Below are 22515 nucleotides of genomic sequence, written 5' to 3'. Positions count from 1 at the left end.
TAGATAGAATGTTCTAAGACTATTGTTAAAATAATATTGTCCTATGGACCCAACTTAACATGTAGCAATTTACAGAAATATAGCCTCCATTTTTCTTAGTAAGACTCCTTTGTTTGCCGTGTTCAAGTATTTTAATTGGGCTTACTTGATATTATTGACAGATTAAAAGAACATTTAATAAAAATGGCTGATCAAACTGAACAAGGGCCGGCAGTGGATGATGATAATAAGAGTACCAAAAGTGGGCCAAAAAGTCAAGCTGGATCAAAGCCAGTATCTAGAACAGGATCTGCACAGTCTGGAAAAAGTGGCAAAAGTGGAGGAAGCAAGAAGGCTGGGGATGCCCCTGTTCCTCCCTCTCCCACAGGGTCTGCCAAAGATAACCCAGCTGCTGACTGGAGGACCATGAGAAGAATCATTGCAGAGGACCCTGAATATTCTCTAGCAACAGTTCCCAGACTTATAGAGTTATGCATTTCACACATTGTGTCCAATTTTGAGAGTAAGTACCATTTTATGGTAATGCATATTACCTAAATGATTAGATACATTTAAACAATTTAGGTTAATTCAAAAAAAAAAAAAATAAGGGGCCTTTTTAGCATTAATATTTAACCAATAATTTTACTTTACAGATAATTCAACAATCCTGAACAATCTTCTACCAAAACACAAGTCGATAGTCTTAGAGAAGATATCAACAGACTTACCACTAAAGATCACAGCTAACCTTGTTGAGGATGAAGGTTACTGGAAACGATGCTGCAAAGCTCGCTGGCAAATCTGTGATGTAGCATCATTTGGCAACAATTGGAAGCGAATGTACTTTGAAAGAAACCTCCAACAAATCATTGAACACTTTGTCCCAGAATCAACAGATATGACAGAACTAAATGAGACTCTACCATTATCTGCCAATTATGTCAAGAGACTAGATGTCCGACAGCTCCTTCCACCAGTAAGGGAGGCCCCAAAAGGTCCAGATTTTGATGATGCTTCAGATGCCGGAAGTGAGGCTGGAGATGAACCAGAGTGTGATCATTTTAATTTTGGGCCAATTTTAAAACAGCTGCCAAATATAGAAGAACTACATTTAACATATGGAGTGAAAGACTGTGGTATGAATTTTGAATGGAACCTGTTTAATTTTACTGCTAGAGACTGTTTGCTTTTAGCTCAGTGTGTGGCTGCTACAAAGGGACTCAAGGTTTTTAGGCTTCATAGAAGTAAAGTAGATGATGACAAAGTTCGAGTGCTGATCAGTCATATTCTGGACCACCCCGGTCTGACAGAATTAGACCTTTCACATAATGTGATCAGTGACCGTGGTGCCAGAGCTATAGGGAAGTTCCTCAACAATCACAGTCAACTCGTGAAGCTGAACCTCTGTGATAATGATGTCAGGCACAGTGGAGCCCAGGCCATTGCCCATGCTCTGACCAAAAACACAACATTGACAGATTTGAACATTCGACTTAATCGATTAGGAGATGAGGGAGGGCAGGCAATCTGTAAAGCTTTGCTGAAGAACACAACTCTCTGCAATATTAACATGGCTAGCAGTGACCTAGGAGAACCCACAGCTGCTATCTTCTCTCAGGTCGTCATGCAGAATACAACCCTCAAATCAGTGGACCTGGCATCCAACAGACTTGGTGCAGTATGTAGTTTGTATTAATATTTGTAATGTCATGATTTATTAAAAAAATTCAGATTTCTGTCTGTCATTTTGATGTAGTAATACAAATGTAGTATTTGATATAGAAATATTCACTATTTGTATGCTTAGAACAAATCAAAAATGCCAGATTTATCAAATTAGAGGACAAAAAACAAATTGAATCTTATTTTAATTACCTCTGTTTTATTCATTATTTTTTCTTATCTAACATATGACAGATTTTGAAAAACTTATAGATTCCTTAAAAATATATTTCCTTTCTAACTTATTAGGAAGGTGGGAAGCAAATTCAAGAGGGAATGGAGGACAACACCACTATCACTCACATGGATCTTAGACTAACCGATTCTGGACAAGAAGCCGAGTACTGCATAAACCAGATTCTACACAGGAACCAGGAGAGAGAGAGGGAGAGCAAGATTTCTGAACCCCCACCTCCCTCAAAGAAAATTCTGCCTCAGGCTGCCCACAGGTTCAAGTCAACAAAGGCTTGAGCAAGAAACTGAAATTTGGTGTGAGGCAAAAAAAAAACCCAAAACTTGTTTATTATCAAAATTATTACCAGGTAGAAAATGCTGTTAAAGACAGAGATAATGTTATGTTTAATATAAAAATAATACACTACTGTTATCTGTGACATGTGCTACACTGAAATGTTTGATTAATATTGAAATATAAATAGTGTTTTTGTTTCTTTTATTGATATCATTGGCTAGAATTATGTACACTTATTAGGTTGAGGCTATCTGGTACCACTTGCAAGGGGGGGGGGGGGGGGGCATAAGTTATACATTTATTAACATTTATTTTAATGAAGGTAGAGATAAAATGGAGGTCTCTGAGAAATTTGAGTATGCAAATGTATTGGAATCTTTTAAATGTATGGAACATACATGTATCATTAAAGTTCTAATGAATAAAGCATTATATTCTATAAAATGCAATAAGGGTATTAACCACTCTTGACTGTATGTTTAACAGCTGATATTAGTCGTTCCTTTGTATTTGACACTGGTGTTTTCACTTTAAAAGCGTAGGTACTGGCTAAAAACATTCTTTTAATTTTTTAACACTACTGTATCCATAAATTACTCTGTTATGGCATGCCCAACACGTTTATAATAAGTTAATGAATGCTTTACCAGTGCTCCAGTAAACTTTTCAAGGAAAAAAAACGTGTTTCGATCATAAACCAAGGGAGGAATGGGGGGGGGGGGGAGTCAGGGCAACTCCCATCCCCTAAGAAGTTTTTTTTTTTTAAAATACGCTGAAAATGTAATTGGGAAATTCCTCATCTGGAGAAAAGAACCATCTTAAAATGCTAGGAAAAGTTAGATAAGTAGGAAAAACGAATACTGTCAGTGCTTGAGCATAAACCTCTCTGCCCCCCCCCCCTTTCCCCAAGCATCAAAAATAATTTCTTTTCAGATTACCTCATTCTATTCTCCCAGGACACATAAAATAGATATTTCCATCCCTTTCACCTCCTCCATTTTTTTTTAATTTTTCGTTGCCAAAAATAAAATTAGATATTTTTTTGACTGGAAATGAACACCCCTCTTGGGAAAAAAAATCAATTTAAATTAATCGTCCCGATTAGCAAATTGCAATAAAACACGAAAAAATCTTGCATATAACGTTTATTTATTTTCATCTATTAAAATATCACATGTCTATGAAATATTATACGTGTTAATCATGTATATAACAACAATAGAAAATATAAATTATAAACTAAAGGGAGATCACTATTAGCTCCAACACAAACTGCTGGAGAGCATCACGTGATCATATTGTAAAATGGGTCATTTGTGTGTTTGGCTTTTTTTCTTTCCTCCTTTTTCTTTTTCAAAAGATAGTAAACATGTATTTATTTGGCACACGATTCATTATGAACTCATATCGTTTGGGTTCATGTGTAAATATGTACACTCATTATAGTTGTGCATTATTCAGAAATGTTATTAGTGCAGTGAAAAACCTAGAAAAAGACGCTTATTTTTCGAGTTTAATGCACCGACATACCCTACGACTGAAAGTTATATTTTATAAAAGAGACATCCCTTCCCATGCATTTTCGCCCGCTCATAGAGTTTTCTCGAGTCAAACTTTTTTTAATTGCGAATAAAAGTGAAAGGGGGGGGGGTTAGTATATTTTGCCTGCCGATATTATTCTTCACAAGTTAACATTTGAATTACATATAAAAAGTAAATCTTTGCACGCAATAGGATACTTATAGCTATCTAAGTTAATATTGTCAAATTAATTATGAATATTATTGTTTGTTTTTGTTTTTTTTAAGAGATTGCGTGTTTCAACAAAATACATTCCATGTAGTTACATATTGTAATAAATTACGAACATTTACCTAAATATTTTAAAGATATTTATTCAAACGATGTTTTACGATCATATTATACCTATGGATATCTTCACACTAAGTTTTTTTTATTCTCCTTGATTTGAATTTTAAAGGTTTTATGTAACCGGAAACGAATTATAGAATCCCAGCACAACCTGTGATAATGTTACCGATTGATAACCGATCAAAATATTGTTAAACATATCAAATTGTCTTTTTCTCTTAATCAAAAAAAGGTTTTAAAAAATTTAATTATATTCACCTTAAATTAAAAAGACAAAATTTAAATCTAAATGTACGCTCGAACGAAAGCACTCAATTTCCGCAGAAAATATGCAAATTTTGACAAACTTTCAAATTTTCTCCTTAAGACGCGAAATGAAATCTGGATTTCAATCTATAAGCATTTGAATGTAATTATTCTGTTTTATTTCTCAATTAAAGAAGACGTAAAGGTCAAGCGTGTTACTTTCATTTCATGTTTCTATTTGAGCAGTGTCTTGCATGATTAGAGATTGCTTTTCTGCATCGTAAGCAATGCAAATGCGATGCTAAGTTGTATGAAATAGAAAGAGAAAAACGATATAAAGTGTTATTGACAATTCACAAAAAATGTAGGAAATATTTGAGTATATTATTGGAAGGACTATATATCATAAAGATCATGCATCTCTTATTTTACTTCCTCTTGAAAAGTGGTGGTGGTGAGGGGGGGGGGGGGGTGTACACATATACATAAAAGTGATTGAGGTATCTGGCCATCAGTATATCCGGCACACTCCGGGTGGACAGCACTTATCCGCAATTCCTCTTGCAAATTTATGATATTTAATATAAAATCTTTAATATAAACTGCCTTATAATAAGGACCTGTTATTTTACGTTTCCATCGGAATCGGAGTTTCCCAGTACCCATCTTTTATTCTGAATCCTCCTATACATTTGAATAAAATTTTATTAGATTTTCACATATTTAATCTTTATTTTAAACCGTTGTGTTGTGCACTTTTAATTTTACGTCTTGATCTGAAAGATATTTGGGATTTCTTATATCAAAACATGGACTTTGTCATTATTCTTGTCAAAGGGGGTATCCATTTTATTAACGCAGTTCCTTCTTAAGCCCCGAATGAATATCGATGGTATTTTTAAAGAATCACCTTCAACCGGACAAAACTCCTATTGGAGCGGGAGTATCATTTTATGAGCTCAATCAAGTTTCTATTCTCAAAGGCGTGTGCCCCCCCCCCCCCTCCCCCGTTTGATTTTTTTTTAATATTTTGTTTGTATTATCCTAAAGTCAAGGGAAAACACCTCTTATTTGTTAGAATTCGTCAGTTTCAGGGGGCTTCGCCCCCGTACCCCCACCAGGACTTTGCCCTGGAACCGCTAGGGGCTTCGATGCAGCCCCCAGACCCCCCTGACTTCCCCTCGTTATGAAATTCCTGGATCCGCCACTGATTCTGCTTTTCAAATGAAACATATTCTTGTAAAGTGATGTAGTAGTGAACAAGATAGAGGAATTACAGCTCTAACAAATGCATATCGTCAATAATATGAAAATGCTTTCTTTGTTCCGTTTCATAGAATTGCTACCATATCACTGATACAAGTCCAAAATCTTTCTGCTCCTAAATCCTCACAACCGAGTATATAACAGGCAGAATTTACGAGTCTCATCAGATTATCATAACCTTTCGATACATAGACAAGAATTAGTAATATTTTTTTTTTGGAAATTGTATGAGGGAGACGAAAAATATTAAGAGTTTTAGCACTAGGTTGGCTCTTGTGACAACAGGTGTGACCCCTTAAAGAACCCTATATGTCCAAAGGACATATGCGCCGAGCATAAACCTGTATAAACCCTTGATAAAACTGCTTTCATATTCATGAAGTTGTTTAAGGAATTTATAATTATAAACAAAACAAAAAAAGTTAATTATTATGCTGTAACGTGTATGACGTCATATTGATGATAAATATACTTCAGGAACAGAAAATGTCTTTTTAGAATTCAATAACTAGTATTCAAAATTATTGATGTTTAACGTTTAAATAAAAATATTACTTCAAAGCAACAAAACTCAAAATTTAGTCATATTTCGTATTTTGGGGGTTGGGGTGAAAGGGGGGGGGGGGTATTGTCCTTTTCTGATTTCCTAATTACTGTTTATACTTGCACCTGTCTTAATATTGCCTGATTGTACTTTATGAACAAAAAACCTGTACATCAGCACTGAATTAAATCTACTCCAAGACAATTAATTTTACGGACAGACAGACGGGCATTATAGTTAAAATTTTACTTTTCTTTGAAATAGATATTTTCACTGAAAATTCAATTTTCCATACAAATTTATTGCAAAATCCGAGAAAATTTATGAATTCCTAAAGCTTTTTTAAACATGTTCATTATTATGGTCAGATTTCAATCATTGATCTTTAACCTCCTATTATTTTAAATTTTGACCATAGAATTTTCTACGACCGGACGAAAATAATTGCTTTATAATATACCTTTCCAAAAAAGTACAAATTAGCCGTAGGGTAGGGTGGTGCATTAATTTCAAAATTTTGATGGTCTTGTAACTCCACTATATAGCACGAAAAGCGCTGAAATAAACCCTAAAAGGGTCAAATAGAGAGAGATACAGAGGAGGGACTGCAGCAGTGACTCGTTGCAAGTTAATTAGGTTTAAGTAAGCTTTCAATGTTTGATATATATCTAAATTTAAAATAGACGTTTTCAATATGTCAATGCGTAAAAAAGAAAAGAATATTGAAATGTGCTTGGAAGATGAATTGGAATTCCCGAAAGACAAAATATATACACTATGACTGGAATAAAATGTCTCTTTTTACTGTTTTTCCAATTCGATATCCGATTCCTGTTCCTTACTGTGTGGATCCCAACAGAGCGCGAACATTTGTGAGCAAGCTGCTAAAGTAAACAAAATCCCTGCAAGTCCATTAACGGTTTCGTAATTTCCCGTCATTTCCAGTAGAGCTCCTATATTAAAAAAAAATGAATGTACATGTATACATGAAAAAATTGGAAATGAATCAAAGATTAAACAATCATTCAGTGACCCCCCCCCCCCCACCTTTCCCTTTTTTCTGGAGTAATCGACTCAAAAATTCAAACATCGATATCGTCATGCACCTCTCCATATAACGTCATTGACTTCTGCGCAGTGGTTAGACAAGGTAATGAAAAGTTCTTGGTTACTCTGCTGCAATTTTTTTCTTCTTGGCTATAATCTGACTACCGATAATCTGACTATTTTGATTTTTCTTTAAATCTGACAATCTGAAAAGAATCTGATAATACTTTGCCACACTAAAATTCCTTCTTGCTTCTATATCTCTCCAATTTGACTTTAACACAGTTTTCTATGTATCAATAATCAATGGAGGAATCGCCATTTTAAGGGGTTTCACTGTGGAAAGGGGCGGGGGGCTCTCTCCATTAAAATTCAGACCAACCAACCTGCCATAGGAGATCCAATGAAGGCAGCTGGACCTTTCAACATGGTTACAAAACCATAGCCAGCAGTCAGCTGCTCCAAACCAAGGTAATCCATGATCATTAAAGGTTGCATCGGGGGGAAAAATCCTGTAAAACAAATATATGAAAATGATTAATTTAAGAAATAACGTAGTAAAAATTTTGCAAAGTTCTTAATTTATCATCTACTTCATATAGGCTGATAGGCGCTCCCCATCTGATTTCGGAAATATTCGGAAAGTATATATGTATAGGTCTACCCCTCTATACTAAGGGTAGACTGTAGTTATTTCGCTATATACGAAATTAGATGGGGAGCGCCTATGATCTACTCATATTGATGATAGTCATTTTACATGTATATATAATATATTTACATCCACTAAATATTATTTCCTTTATATGTTATGAAAACCACGGTCGTTTATCAATACTTTATAACACAGCTAAGCGATTTCTTGAGCAGTGGATTTTCCGTCAATGAAATATACGTACACATCAATAATACAATATTTAACGTATTTAATCCTACCTTATATAATTATTTATACAGACTACGGCTATAAACCTTGTCGCTATTGCAGAAAACAAATTTACATAAACCCTCCCGCGGGTTATCTATTTTTTCTGCAACAGCTGCAACATTAATTCCCATACTAACAACCAAAAAAGCAATTTATTGTTTAAAATGAAAACTTTTAATATATACCTAGGAAGAACCCATATGCAATGGCAAATCCCATCAAGGCACCCACAGTTTTACAGAGGAAGAACAGAAAACAGGCACCAGCACTTAATATCAAACCAATGTTACAGATGTTTAGGTGACCAAGACATCGGGTATTAGCAATTAACCCGGCGAACAAACGACCAATTGTATTAGCCACACCTAACAAATAAACCAGAGGATTCCACACAAAATAAAGCAATTTTGTATCTTCTCTTTTTTGACAACTCTACATCTATTTTTTAATAGTTGCTTACTTACCAAATGTGGACAGAACGAGGCTGATATCAGCTGACGTCACACCAACGTGATTCCCGTAATCACCTATGAATACCAATGGGATAGCCTGTCCCATCTGGGTCAGTAGACAACCAATGGTTAAAAATATGAAGGGCCTACTTGAGCAGAAAGCTGGCAGTGCGCAAGTCTTAGAATATTGTATTTTTTCTCCGTTTTCAGATTCTCTGACCTCTACTAGAGCCCCAATATTAAAGGATCCTTTAGTGATTGAATGATTACTTCCAAAAAGAACAGGAAGACTTAAAGTACCAGAACTGCCAAACAACAAATTATCACTTCTGTTCAAAAACGGCAAGGAGGCGTATCTAGTATCGTCATTCTCAGTTCCATTTGCTACAGTATTTGAAAAGGTAGACATCGGTTTAATTTCCTTCCTCTTTTTCATTTTCCTTATGGGCCTCATTAGAGATGCACAAACGCACAACTGTACAGTAAAACAGGCGTAGATAAGAAGAGATCCTCGCCATCCAAAGGCATCTATTGACTTCTCTATGACCGGAGACATTACTAGTAGACCAAGTCCTGCACCGGAGGCCAATATTCCATTGGCAAGAGAACGTTTTCGATCAAAATACTGATTAACGATCATTATGGATGGCAAGAAAACCATCCCAACACCCAAGCCTGAAAATGAATGAAAGGAAGAATAGGATTAACGGGTTTAACAGATAATGGCGTCCACGTGAAGCTGAGTAGATTCTTGTGAAAACAAGTACAGGTTTGAATAGTTGGTGGTGGTCACTCCCTTGTCCACATCGGTTTTCTCCGGGTACATCCTGCCTCTATTGATTCTGTTGCACCAATGAAAGACATTCATATAAATTACACTGTAGAATAAAATTTGTTTCTCGTTTATTATAAAGAAATATTAACAGTTTCATTGTTTTACTGTTTTACAGAAATATCTTACCGCACAGCAGTCCATAAGTAAGGAATAAAAACGAGATGCTTGGAGCGAAAAAGCTCAAGAGAAGTCCCAGTGTGTAAATCCATGCACCACAGAACGTCACAACCCGTGTTCCATATCTCTCAATCAAGCAGCTCGTGAAGAAACCTATTAACAATTAAATTTTAATGTAATGTATATTAATAAATAGTTTTGTGCGACTGAAAGTATATATTTAAGGAAATTGTTCGTTGAATTTTTTATTCACCTGACTTTGGAATCGCAGTTAACATGCATATATTTAGTTCCAAGTGAGTCGAAAAAGAATGTTTACAGCAAAGAAAACCCAAGAGTTGACACATTATCTCCCCCCCCCCCCCAAGTCGATTTAAGTATTTTTTTGAAGATATTTCTAAAGTATATGACCAGAAAACATGGTTAATTGCACAAATCGTATTCAATATAATGCAAAACCTTTTCACTAACTTATAATCAAAAATATGCCAATAAGGGTGGAGTTCAGCATTGACGTCACTGCGGCGGTCGATTTGAATTCCTCCATTAAAATGGGCAGCAACAAGCCAAAAGAACCGTTTAGTCCTTCTATACAAAACATGCTGTAGAAACTACAAGCCAAAATCACCCAGGCATAACCTCCATCTGGTGCTTGAAGAGTGACTTCATTGAGGTCCTCCAACACAGATTTGTCTTTCCTTTGGGTAAACCCATTTGCTTTAGAGTTTGGAGATACTTGCTGCTGTAGCAGATCTCTTTTTTCAATAAAAGCTTCACACTTCATGTCCACTGGAAAAAAAAAATCGTGTACGCTGTACAATCATCATGTATTGTTGTTATACTATGCATTGAACATCTGGCGTTATAAATATGAATTGATGTAAAAATATACGTGAAATGGCCATGCAATGGAAGAACAGTCTAAAACCTAGTGCACTTATTAGATATCTTTAGCACCAAAAGTAATCCTAATTTTTGTCTGGCCTTGTTTTGGACTGACACCACAACTTTGTTATGACCTCCAAAAAGTGGCCTGGTCTCAATTGATCCTTGCAAAGCCTTTGGTTATTGATTCTAATTAAATTGCAAGTTCGTTCACTTTTTTCTCTATATAAATAAAATCTTTTATAAATGATTTTGAAGGTAAAATAAAGAGGAATTTCTATCATTCATGTAAAATTATATGCAAGTTGATTTTGACACAAAGGGAGGAAATTTTGATATTTTAGTTTCCAATTTAAAACTAAAAAGTTCGTCATTTAAAATTTTGTTAAAAAATGCAAAAAAAAAAAAAACTTGTATACTTTGATTTTTTTCAGAAAATTGATAAATAATTATAGCATAACTTGAAGTATCAATTCAAATGGTGGAATGCCTAGAATTAATACATAAAATCGATTGAAAAAAAGCCAACAAGAACTAAAAGAAAATCAAGGTTGCCGAAACTCATGCCAGAGGTCAAAGTTGAAAGCACACCAGTCTTGACAAGAAGTAGTATATATATATATATATATATATATATATATATATATATATATATATATATATATATATATATATATATATATATATATATATATATATATATATATACAGTGAAGAGATACCATATCAATAATATTGCTCACTTACTAAAATAGATCATTCAATATACAACTGTAAATGTTTTGAATTGGGAAAATCTGTTCGGGTTTGATTGACCATTGGTATAATTTTTTTCAATAATTTATCACAGAAAAAGGGAGCAATAAACTACCCTCAGCGACTGAGGAAAAGACTCGGAATTTCTTCATACGATATTGATTCAAGGGAGACACGAATAAATGACCAATATAATGCATAAACGTCAGGTCGGGAAAATAAGATTTCAAGTCGGGAAATAAGATTCCAATTGGCAAAATATACGTACCAGCTTTATCCCCCGAAAGAACCACATATTAAATCATGATTCATTATTTTTCACAGCAAGAAAATCATATACAAAGCTTAAGGGTTTTTACACATGATTTACTTTGAAGTCACAAGCGGTTGTTTCAGTTCATGAGCCGTAAAGGTCATCCTAAAGTACCACGCTCCTTCAAACACTAGAAAGAATTGCATAGTCATCGAGTACACCAGATTTTGCAGGAGGTGCAACAATCTTTCGGAAAGTGATCGATACACACACACACATACAGAGAGAGAGAGAGAGAGAGAGAGAGAGAGAGATGGATGTGGCACACTATCTAGCCCAAAGAAAGCACTTTATAGGTATTCCAAAAATTGAAAACGAGTCCCCACTTTACTAAATGATAATCATTTCATTTAAACAGTATTAAACATGTATTATACATTAAAAGTATTTTTACACTACTTATTATATTTACTGCATCAATAATCAGAGTTGAATGCATATATTTTTTACGACCATTTAGTAAATGGTCGTAAAAAGATCGTTTCTCATGCATATAATGTACATGTATAACAATGTATTTCATTGAGCTCGTGTGAGGATCAGTAAAAACACTTTGGTCTACCTGGAACAAAGGGGAATGTATAAAACTATCTACAGTCCTATTTGAATATATATAATAATGTCATGTCACCTTGCATAACAAGAATCATACAACCTCGCAATATATATCGCTTTTCATCAATTGCACATTACAAGTTACATGTAATAAATTGTAATAAATACTTCATAGATATAAAGGCAATTAAAAAGTAAACAGAAATTATTAATGCACAGCAGGTAAAACATCACCAGGATTAAGGCACCTTCATATTCTTAATAATAGATTGAGTTTTTATATGTAGAGCTCGGCTTACCAAACAAAGAAGAGAAAAATTCCTTACCTGTTCATTCTTCTCAGTATAGCGTTTATATTCGGCACGTACACTTCCATGAACCTTGAAAATCGATAGGAATTTATACACAACTATTTTGAGAATCGGTATTGTAATCAATGAGTGAACTTATTTTTCCACACAGATATCGAGCACCGAGTAATCTTTCCATGTTTGGTTTTTGGTATTGGGTCATGTAGAATTTAGCTAGAAAGTTATCAACGGATTTTGAAAACGGTAATGAACCTGAATCATGTGATTATATTTCCATACGCCAAAAGATCTAAAATAACACAATGACTGCAACAGAGCACAAATTCCTTAAGTCTTTGATGAGATTGTAGCTCTATAGAAGAGAAACCAGAAAATTGAAAGAAAAAAAAAAAAAGAAAAAAAAATTAAAAACTTTGACAAGGAAAGAAAGTGTATGCGAGTCATTAACAACAGTAAATATGATGATGATTGATTAAACAGTTATTTATTAGTATTATTACCAATCATTTACTCTGTTTTACCATACTATTTAATTGTGGTTCAACGAAAAAGCCTATCCGCCCCTTCAAAATCGGCTCATGATTCTGGGTTGTATTCACATTGTAAAATTAAGCCCCTTCCTCACACGAGATTTACCACCCGATAAAAAATCTCTACCTTTAATAAAGCCAATAATTGAATGACTTTAGACAATTGAAAGGATATTCTTCTGAGCCTTTTTATTTTTTGGATAAATGGGCACCATTTTAGTGAGATCTGGTGCGTTCCTAAAATAAATCTATCAATATTAAATTTAAAAAAATGTAGAAACATTACTTTCAACAGATAATAAATGAATATAATTTGTGTCAAAATTGATATTTTCGAGTGTTTGTTTTTAAAGGGGGTGCAATCGCACCCATGGTACTCCCCCGATTCCGATGGCCTTTGACAGACACTTGAACGATGCATAAATTTTCCTGTCTTCGACCAGTAGAGCTAAAAATTGAAGGTCATTAAAAATCCCAAAGAACCACAATTCATTTGAAGTTGAATGGCACTTCAGGGAATTTAGTACCGCCTACAGTAAGCCTATAAAAACTTGAGAGAAAATAATTGTACTGCGCAGCTAGTCCTGGGATCTAACAACAGTACGCTATATCGTCACCTTCCTGGTTAAGGGCGGATTCATGATATCCAGCACGGGGGGGGGGGGGGGGGGGACTTAAAAAAATAAATGACAACAAAAACTCTTAATACTTGTGGTTATTATGAGTTTATCACAAAGGTATTACCGATATTTTCTTAATTTTATTGGGTGGGGTGGGGGTGGGGGGTTACCCCTCTCTCTTTACATGTATTTGCCACTGGTTGCCTCTTTTCTAATCATTCTGCTATCCCTTCAATACTCTATTCCTCTACAAACAGTACTAAATTGATATAGGGGTAACCTTTCATACTTCATTGATGGAAGTTATATTTTGTGAATCAGTGACTCCCACAACAAAAGTTTAGCTTCCTCTACACCAACACAGACATTACTCCTGCATTATCATGAATTTTTATAATTGAGAGACACACGATACCGAACCAATGTTTGTCTGTTTCTATAAATGGAGATCTTCCCTAATGTAAAAAAGAATCACTAGGCCCATTCAGATTTTTGACCATATTGGTTCTATTTTTATATTATGCCAATTTTTTTTATGTACCAACATCAGAATGATCAAATCTTTAATCAAAAAAGAAAAATTGTGCAGTGATTTTTTTTCTTTAGAAATAATATAAAGGCAGGCCTCCTTGAAAACAATAAATATTAAGACTAGAAATCCGACAATGGTCAAATCTATACATAGAAGAGTTATTTCAAATGCTAATACATGTGCATGTACTTACATGTATCTTGTTATATTTATGCTACAATTAATTACCAATATAAACAAATTAAAAAAATAAAGCCAAATAACCTTGCCAGATAGAGAGAGAGAGAGAGAGAGCAAAAATATACAAACTGATGGCAAAGAATCTCCAAGTGACAATTTGTTGAGCCTTTACAAACAACTTTGTTACAAGGTCAAAGAAATACAAGGATAATACAAGCTAAGCTGACCTGGCCTAATTTAGTGACAAACAAGGTTCCTCTAAAGATTCCAGAAACATTATCAAGTACATTCTAAAATATATTAAAAACTGAAGATGCATAGTTACTGTGCAGGCATAAAGAGTGCTTATGAGGCACCTACCAGTGAAAGAGAACCTTTCCTTTTTTAGATCAGTAATATTGATTACACTTGTTGCACATTACAGCAAAAGGGTTTATTTTCACTGTTGCTCTGTAAGACTATAGCCTTCCTGTACACACCCTCCTTAATTTTTCCTAACAATCTGACTGATTGAATGCCCATTTAGATACCTTACTAATAACATAATAATTTTTAACCAAACTTGAAAATATTCTATATCCTGCATCTAAAAGTTGCAATTACTATAATATGCAAGTACATGTACAATCATAAAAAAGAATTGCCCCTTGCCCAGATCAAAGTTTGGGAACTATGTTTTGATATTAAAAGATGAACAGGAAATGGCATAATTATATAATTCTTTCATCATTGTAAGAAATAAAATAGAATTTTAAAGAGTTAATCAAAGAATTTTAAATTTTACTTCAATAAAAAGTGTGAAAATGACAGCCAAAAAAAAAAAACATCAACAACAACATTGATAAAGTGAAGTAACAATAAAATCAAACGTTTTGATATCCATGAATCATAAAGTACAGAGTACAAGTGGAGAGTTTAATAACCCTAGGACAAAGTGGCTAATGTCTAGTTAATATTATAGGGTCTAAACATGGGAGGATATTTGCAATCATCATTTATAAAGCCATGTGTAACTTTTTTAGCAACCAAAGACCTTGGTTATATCAGAATAATTTAAAAATGTGAATACATTTGCTATCACTTCCATTTCACTTGCTATTGTGGTGTCCTTATTTGCTATCACTTCCATTTCACTTGGTATTGTGGTGTCCTTATTTGCTATCACTTCCATTTCACTTGCTATTGTGGTGTCCTTATTTGTTATCACTTCCATTTCACTTGGTATTGTGGTGTCCTTATTTGCTATCACTTCCATTTCACTTGCTATTGTGGTGTCCTTATTTGCTATCACTTCCATTTCACTTGCTATTGTGGTGTCCTTATTTGCTATTACTTCTCAGTCAATGGTATTGTGGTTTCCCTGTTTGCTATCATTTCTCTATCACTTGGTATTGTGCTGTCCCTATTTTCTATCACATCTCAATCATTTGGTATTGTGGTGTCCTTATTTGTTATTATTTGTCATTCAATCATTTGGTATTGTGGTGTCTTTATTTGCTATCACTTCTCAATCACTTGATATTGTGGTGTCCTTATTTGCTATCACTTCTCAATCACTTTGTATTGTGGTGTCCTTATTTGCTATCACTTCCATTTCACTTGCTATTGTGGTGTCCTTATTTGCTATCACTTCCATTTCACTTACTATTGTGGTGTCCTTATTTGCTATCACTTCCATTTCACTTGGTTTTGTGGTGTCCTTATTTGCTATCACTTCCATTTCACTTGGTATTGTGGTGTCCTTATTTGCTATCACTTCCATTTCACTTGGTATTATGGTGTCCTTATTTGCTATCACTTCCATTTCACTTGCTATATTGGTGTCCTTATTTGCTATCACTTCTATTTCACTTGCTATTGTGGTGTCCTTATTTGCTATTACTTCTGAGTCAATGGTATTGTGGTTTCCCTGTTTGCTATCATTTCTCTATCACTTGGTATTGTGCTGTCCCTATTTCCTATCACATCTCAATCATTTGGTATTGTGGTGTCCTTATTTACTTTCATTTTCCTATCACTTGGCATTGTGGTGATCTTATTTGTGGTGTCCTCATTATTTGCTGCCTGTTGTAAGACTAAGGTGACAATCTCCCATCTGTGTGATTAGAAGCTGCCATGGATGATTACTTTCATTAAACCCATCCAACCAATCAGTGTCTCCTAAAATAGGTGGCTCACCAAAGGGACTAAAAGACAAAAGAACAAAAATGTTTACATGTACAAAAATTAATATTAATGACCCTCTGCTCTAAATTTCACAATTTTTTTTAAATTTCCCAACATTGATTTTAGTTAAGAGCTATAGCATCAGCTTCAAATGGAAAACAGTGTGAGGTATGAAGCACTACTTATTTTTTCAGAAATGATATTTATGTCGGATCATGATATGAAAAAATTATACACAGAGGATAGAAAGAGTAATGATTCAGTATCAGAACATAAAATTAAAAATATGAGGTGTATATGAAAATAATATTTAGTAAAACCTATTAAATTTATATTAGAAAACACAATAAAGCATTGCTTCCTAAGTCAGAATATCACAATGTTGTATGTAGTTGTAAGAAAAGAATACATCTGTTAGCCAAAGTTATCTTTCTTATAAATATTTTTTTCATTGGGAAAAAAAAGTAATAATAATACAAATTCTACATTTGGTACTTGAAACATTAAACCATTTTTAAAAAGGTCCTTAAAAAGATAGAACTTGTTCAATTTATTAGGCTTTTATTACTGAATTTAAACGTTTTTTTTTTTGTTAAATGACTATAATCATGGCTCTGCTGTTCTTGAGAAGATTTTTCCTATATATTCTATGTAAAACTTAGATCACCTAATGTTGCCCTATCCTATCCCCAGATTTGAACAAACTTGAATCTACACTACCTGAGGATGCTTCTATATAAGTATGACTTATCATGGCCTTGCTGTTCTTGAGAAGAGGATTTTTCAAGATTTGTCCTTTATATTCTCTTGTAAAACTTTGATCACCTATAGTAGTACCACTCTATCTCCAGGGGTCATTATTTAGACAAAATTGAATCTACATTATTTCAGGAAGCTTTCACATTTTCATTTTTTCTGGCTCAGTGGTTTTTGAAAAGAAGATGAAATTGTGAAAAGTTTACAATGACTACAACAACAACAACAGATGAATTTCAACAGAACAACAACAGACAACGGACGAATTTCGAAAGAAATGCTCACTTGAGCCTTTAGTCATCTTGACTGAACATTTAAACTTTCAATGATTCATACAGTCACATGATTCCTGCAGATTACACACCAAATACATCCATCTTCTTTATATAAGATACCTTATATGTCATAGTAAGTTTACATAATATCGACAAAAGATTGTTGTACTGTATATGTTTTGCAACAGTAAATGCTTCCTACATAAAAAAAGACTTTCCTTTCCATTTTCATTTTGTTTAACACACAACATTGTTTTACTTGGAAAGAGGAGTGTTAAAAAGGTGACAAATTTACAGTTTCATAATATGTTGAAAACTAAATATATTTCTTCTTGGTTGCCTTTACTTGACTTGTAGAAAGATAAGAAAAAATTCAAGCTTCTGCATACATGTTTATATTATCAACAAAAAGGATAAATAAACATTTAAGATAAAACACTACTCCTTTTGGCAGCAGTCATTTTTCAAACTCAAAAGTTGAAATAACATTGTATGTTATAAAATTATGTTAAAACTGTTGAATCTCTAATAAAAAGAATTAACCAATTAACCATATCATAAAAATAAATTATGTTGAAAAGTTGTTTATTTATAGAAATGCCATTGTTAGTATAAGCTTTTCACAGCTTAATCCAGACCCATGCAAGAATAGTGAGATATTTTAGGCCAATTTGATGTCATTTAAACTGTGACATTATTGTATTCCATTGTGACGGCAATCAAAGGTACAGTACTGTGATGCATCTGAAACAATGTTGCATGAAAACGTATGCCCAGATCAAATAGATCAGGCCTCATTAAAATGTTACACCCTAAAAGGAAACAAAAATATTAGTGCTTCCACTATTTGTTACTGTATTTTTCCTAATTCTCAAGATAAGGTCTTTTCCCAAATAGTGGAAAAAGTATTAATGACTCTGTTAAAGTTCAGTAGAAGTTCTGTGGGTCATGTTATTCAACAAAAATCATGTTTGTTTAATTATGTTATGGTCATGCTTGTTTAACAAAAATCAAAGTCCTTGTTCGCCAGTTCTTAAGGTACCAAGCTTATTTACAACAAACATGGAATGATAAAAGGTTACCTTTTTGACCGAAAGGTTATGTTTCTTATCAGAAATGAGTGACAAGGATTAACTTTAACCTAAACACACATCCAGAAGCTAGACCTACATATGTGCAACTATATATAGAATGTTTTTCTTAAACATCTGAAAGAAAAGGACAGTACTGCCTCCCCCCTTTTCTGAACTTTATCTTTTACTGTTAATTTTAGTATGAAAATGTTCATTGTTTCTGTTGCAGTATAGTCAAAACCTTCCATATTGATGTATTTAAAAAAATCTTCTTGTAAAAAAGCCCCCCCCCCCCCCCCCCCCCGCCCTAAAAAAACAAGATTTTGACGTTTATATTATTTTCCTGTTTTGTTTAGTTTTTGTTTTCTTTGCTCGTATACAAATGCAAAGTTAATTTGTTTGTTTGTTTCCTTTTTTGATTTATAGAATTGATGTAAGCTATAAATATTATAAATCTCAATGTCAGTTGCATTCTCTATAAACGGTATATGATAGGATGTTTGATCATGTGATGGTATTTTATCAATTGACTACATATTTTTTGCTTTGATAATAAGCCAAGATTTTAAAATAAGCCAAGTTTGAAAATAAGCCCCAGCTTTCCAACCAAAACTTAAAATAAGCTGCAGCTTATTTTCAAGACTTTAGGGTACTCACACACACACACCCCTACTCACACACTAGCACACAGATAAATGACTTGGCTCTAGATCACTGAGTTCCAGCTTTACTAATCACAAAATATGTGCAGCTAAAATAAACTGATTAAAATTTTATACCAAATACTAGTACCCACTGCTTACCTTTCATGAATCACTGGAGAAGTTTGGTAGATTTCCTTTAGTTCTAAGTCAACAATAGAGAGGGAGGAGGGATAGAGATCACCCTCTTCTGAGACATAATCTTCTGTCACATGGAAAACAGCAAACCTATTACCAGCACCAATCAGGGTCCGACTCTCAGACAAATTCGAGGGAAGTGAGACCTTCCGAACACATGAGCAAACCAGAGCGTCATTTCCATTTTTCCTCTCAACTGTTACAGAGAAGAAAGATAACATCCCTCTGCCACTCTGTATGATATTCACTGTACTATTGTTAACATCTACTTGGGATATGTCAGCAGGTATGCATACTAATCCATCGTTTGTAACAATGGGAGAAGATAAGCAAAAGGGCACATTCAACAGCATATGATGTTCATGAGAAAGTGTTCTGTCTTGGTTGAAAAATTTACTCCACACACAAATCTGTCCTTTTGTATCACATGATAGCATCACTGAATGGTCAGACAATGGGGAATTTAATGCTTGGACCTGCTTAATCCACCCGGAATGAAATTTCACTAAAGTCTGTAAAAGTTCCCCTGAATCATGGTCCCAGATTTTGATGGTAGAGTCAGCTGACCCTGTGAGCACTAGTTTATGCCTCCTTATCGGTTCGATGCACATGACTGCATTGACATGACCGACAAATCTACTGTGACGTTGTCCAGTTTCCAAATTCCAGCAGGCAGCAGTGTTGTCATATGAAGCTGTGTACAGGAATTCCTTGTCAAATTTGATCTGACATATACTGTGGGCCTCAATCACTTTTACTAGATAGGCTATACCAGTTGTTGTATCCCAGAAATATACACTTCTGTCTTCACTCCCTACACATAAAGAATACACATCTATAGTACTCTTTTTCTTTCATTATAAAACTTTTTCTGACATCAAATCTATAGTTTCGACCAGTTTATTTAAAAAAAAAATAAAACAATCTCAATAAAAATTTAATGATCTTCAACATTTTTCTGATTTTTGAAATGAAAAGTGATAGCTACCAGTATTTTTCATAGTAAGAGAAAAATGTTCACTGTTCAAAGATCATTTGCATATTAGTGGGATATAAAAGTGTAAAGTACTTACCAACAGCCAGATATGGTTTATAAAAGTATGTGCTTTTGAGTTTGTAATATTCATCAGTATCCTCATCATCATAGGGGCCAAAAACAAACTGCGCCTTGTCCAGATCCTCATTGAAATTTTCTTTATAATGATACTGGTGCCAGTAAAGTTTCCGAGCTTCCTTCCCTGTGATGGAGGACGGAGCTAACACCTGACCACCAAGTTTCCAGAACTGATGAAGCCAAACTTCCTTGCTAGAGTTTATAACCTTGTTCCAAGATTTGCAAACCTTCAAAATTGAGGGTGAGTTTTACATTTTTGGGCCTAAATGAATTCTTCCTAAATACTAGCTTTCTCTCTTCCATTTAATCAATTTAAAATCCGATACTTACTTTTCTACATTGCTTTAGGCTTTTCCCATCCAGGTATTTTAAAATCTTGATAACAACATCATGGGGTAGGTGAGAAAGGAAGTCTATTTGACAACTGCTTGGAATGAACACTTGTGTGAGATATGTTAGCTGCTCACAGCCACATACTTCCAGTATAGCTTTTAATGTTCTTGTTTTCTGCTCATCTTCCAGCCCTTTAAAAGTCTGTACAAATGAATTCAACCAGTGTTCAAACTCTTCCTCATGTAAAGGCATTTTCTTTCCTTCAGTTGAAGATCATCTAAAAGACAGAAAACTGCTATCATAATTATTCTTATAAGTATCTTCAATGCCTGAACCTGAAAAGATTGAGGACTTCCACACCACAAGATAGCATCCTAAAAGAATGCATTTGCATGTATTATTATGGTGTAATTGGTTATTTGTGATTATAGGGATAAGTCCATTGATTTAATTATTCAATATTTGTATTTGAATTATAAGTAACATTTATTTATAGTGTTGACAACGTATATAGGATTTTAGTAGAAAAACCAATTCGAACATTGAATTATAGGAGTTTTTTTTTAAAATTGGTATCTGTGTACTGAGCAATATTGTAGATAAAATAAAATCTTAATTCAACTATATCCTAATCCTCTGTTATCAATTATCTGAAATGGTTGTAATTAGAAATGCAAGTCTTAAACATGTTAAATAATTAAATTGCAACAGGATCAAGCTGCAGCAATTAACCATAATATTCAGCCTTTCATCAAATTAAAAAGTGTCCATCATGCAGTTATATTTTAGCATTAGAAAGTTTATCTACACAAGCCATAAGGAATATCCCCCCACTCTGGAATAGTAAATAAAAATATACATCTTCTTCATACATATATAGCTAGAAACTTCATTAATGCTTCCATCTGATTGCACCTTGGGGCTCTTTAATGAATTATGCAACTTCATCATGTTTTTTTACTTATCATTAGTGATAAAGTTGAAGAGTGAAAGAATTTTAAAAAAAGAAAAATTATCAGTCTGTTCTCAATGGTATCAGGTTACATGTTTTTCCCATGTGGTTACAACCCAGGTGTTTTCCTCCAGCTTATAAATAAGCATACAAGTGTATCTGGCACAAAAGGAGTGGTAAATACATGGTTTACGGTAGCTGTCTATAAAAAGCAATTGGCTCCAGAGATATACTTGTCAATCGGTTTGTTTCTGTGCGGTATACAGCAAGTCAATAGTAAAAAAAAATCTTTTCTGCTATTTTCCTAACATCTAACCATCATTACTTAAAAACTTAATTGCACTGAAATTACATTTATGTTATGTATAGACAATATTATTCTTAGTTTACTAATTCAAAATACATATGAAATATGTGTCATATAATTAAAACTATTTTAACGATTAAAAATATTTGATGTGTATCAAAATAAAGTTTTCCTATGCAGATAAAATCGAGTAAAAGAATTTTAAATCATCTATTTGATTCAGAATGATACCACTTGGATCAGGCAGTTAGGGTCGTACCCAATAAGGTTGAACACCAGAGACATATAAAACCAACTCGTAATCAGAATGTAACTACTCACATTCGTTTATGATGATGATCGTGTTAGATCTTGAAAGTAAAAATGGCACTGCCAGAACACTTTTCCTGTATAATGTCACAAGAAGAAGGAGTCATGAATTTCTGACACAAACAATATTTATTTTCATACAATATAGGACTATTTGTATATTCACATGCATTAGACACATCCGATGTAAAAATATTTTTGGCTGTTGAGAACGAATGTTGGTTAT

At 33.8% G+C, this 22515-nt stretch overlaps 3 protein-coding genes across 3 annotated transcripts; 1 reads left to right on the top strand and 2 right to left on the bottom strand.

Annotated features, from left to right (window-relative positions):
- Nucleotides 1–161: 161 nt before the first annotated feature.
- LOC133182938 (dynein regulatory complex subunit 5-like) lies at nt 162–2236 on the top strand. The gene is made up of 3 exons (XM_061317822.1): nt 162–502; nt 636–1660; nt 1954–2236. The coding sequence occupies exons 1-3, from the start codon at nt 184–186 to the stop codon at nt 2173–2175; spliced, it is 1566 nt and encodes a 521-aa protein (XP_061173806.1). The 5' UTR covers nt 162–183; the 3' UTR covers nt 2176–2236.
- A 4636-nt stretch (nt 2237–6872) lies between these two features.
- LOC133182818 (monocarboxylate transporter 13-like) lies at nt 6873–15462 on the bottom strand. Its single transcript, XM_061317662.1, has 7 exons — nt 15258–15462; nt 9955–10272; nt 9493–9636; nt 8544–9206; nt 8265–8444; nt 7538–7663; nt 6873–7057 (listed from the first exon to the last, which is right to left on the bottom strand). The coding sequence occupies exons 1-7, from the start codon at nt 15460–15462 to the stop codon at nt 6906–6908; spliced, it is 1788 nt and encodes a 595-aa protein (XP_061173646.1). The 3' UTR covers nt 6873–6905.
- LOC133183843 (F-box/WD repeat-containing protein 2-like) lies at nt 14929–22344 on the bottom strand. Its single transcript, XM_061318743.1, has 5 exons — nt 22302–22344; nt 20719–20998; nt 20348–20615; nt 19239–20088; nt 14929–16351 (listed from the first exon to the last, which is right to left on the bottom strand). The coding sequence occupies exons 2-5, from the start codon at nt 20971–20973 to the stop codon at nt 16219–16221; spliced, it is 1506 nt and encodes a 501-aa protein (XP_061174727.1). The 5' UTR covers nt 20974–20998; nt 22302–22344; the 3' UTR covers nt 14929–16218.
- Nucleotides 22345–22515: the final 171 nt, after the last annotated feature.

The sequence above is a fragment of the Saccostrea echinata genome, unplaced genomic scaffold (genome assembly GCF_033153115.1).
Source record: "Saccostrea echinata isolate AGI-Se365-2 ecotype Australia unplaced genomic scaffold, CSIRO_AGI_Sech_v1 ptg000009l, whole genome shotgun sequence".
NCBI lineage: Eukaryota > Metazoa > Mollusca > Bivalvia > Ostreida > Ostreidae > Saccostrea > Saccostrea echinata.
This window is presented reverse-complemented; position numbering and strand designations above follow the sequence as displayed.

What these genes read in the sequence shown, in the direction of transcription:
- LOC133182938 (XM_061317822.1), top strand. Translation starts at nt 184, where the DNA reads ATGGCTGATCAAACTGAACAAGGGCCGGCAGTGGATGATGATAATAAG. An exon ending in CATTGTGTCCAATTTTGAGA is followed by an intron (nt 503 to 635) that starts GTAAGTACCATT and finishes TTTACTTTACAG; the next exon opens with ATAATTCAACAATCCTGAAC. An exon ending in CATCCAACAGACTTGGTGCA is followed by an intron (nt 1,661 to 1,953) that starts GTATGTAGTTTG and finishes CTAACTTATTAG; the next exon opens with GAAGGTGGGAAGCAAATTCA.
- LOC133182818 (XM_061317662.1), bottom strand. Translation starts at nt 15,462, where the DNA reads ATGGAAGTGATAGCAAATAAGGACACCACAATAGCAAGTGAAATGGAA. An exon ending in TGGCATATTTTTGATTATAA is followed by an intron (nt 9,637 to 9,954) that starts GTTAGTGAAAAG and finishes AATTGTTAATAG; the next exon opens with GTTTCTTCACGAGCTGCTTG. An exon ending in TACTTATGGACTGCTGTGCG is followed by an intron (nt 9,207 to 9,492) that starts GTAAGATATTTC and finishes ATTCATTTTCAG; the next exon opens with GCTTGGGTGTTGGGATGGTT.
- LOC133183843 (XM_061318743.1), bottom strand. Translation starts at nt 20,973, where the DNA reads ATGCCTTTACATGAGGAAGAGTTTGAACACTGGTTGAATTCATTTGTA. An exon ending in TAAACCATATCTGGCTGTTG is followed by an intron (nt 20,089 to 20,347) that starts GTAAGTACTTTA and finishes CTTTATGTGTAG; the next exon opens with GGAGTGAAGACAGAAGTGTA. An exon ending in TCTCCAGTGATTCATGAAAG is followed by an intron (nt 16,352 to 19,238) that starts GTAAGCAGTGGG and finishes TTTGTCTTTTAG; the next exon opens with TCCCTTTGGTGAGCCACCTA.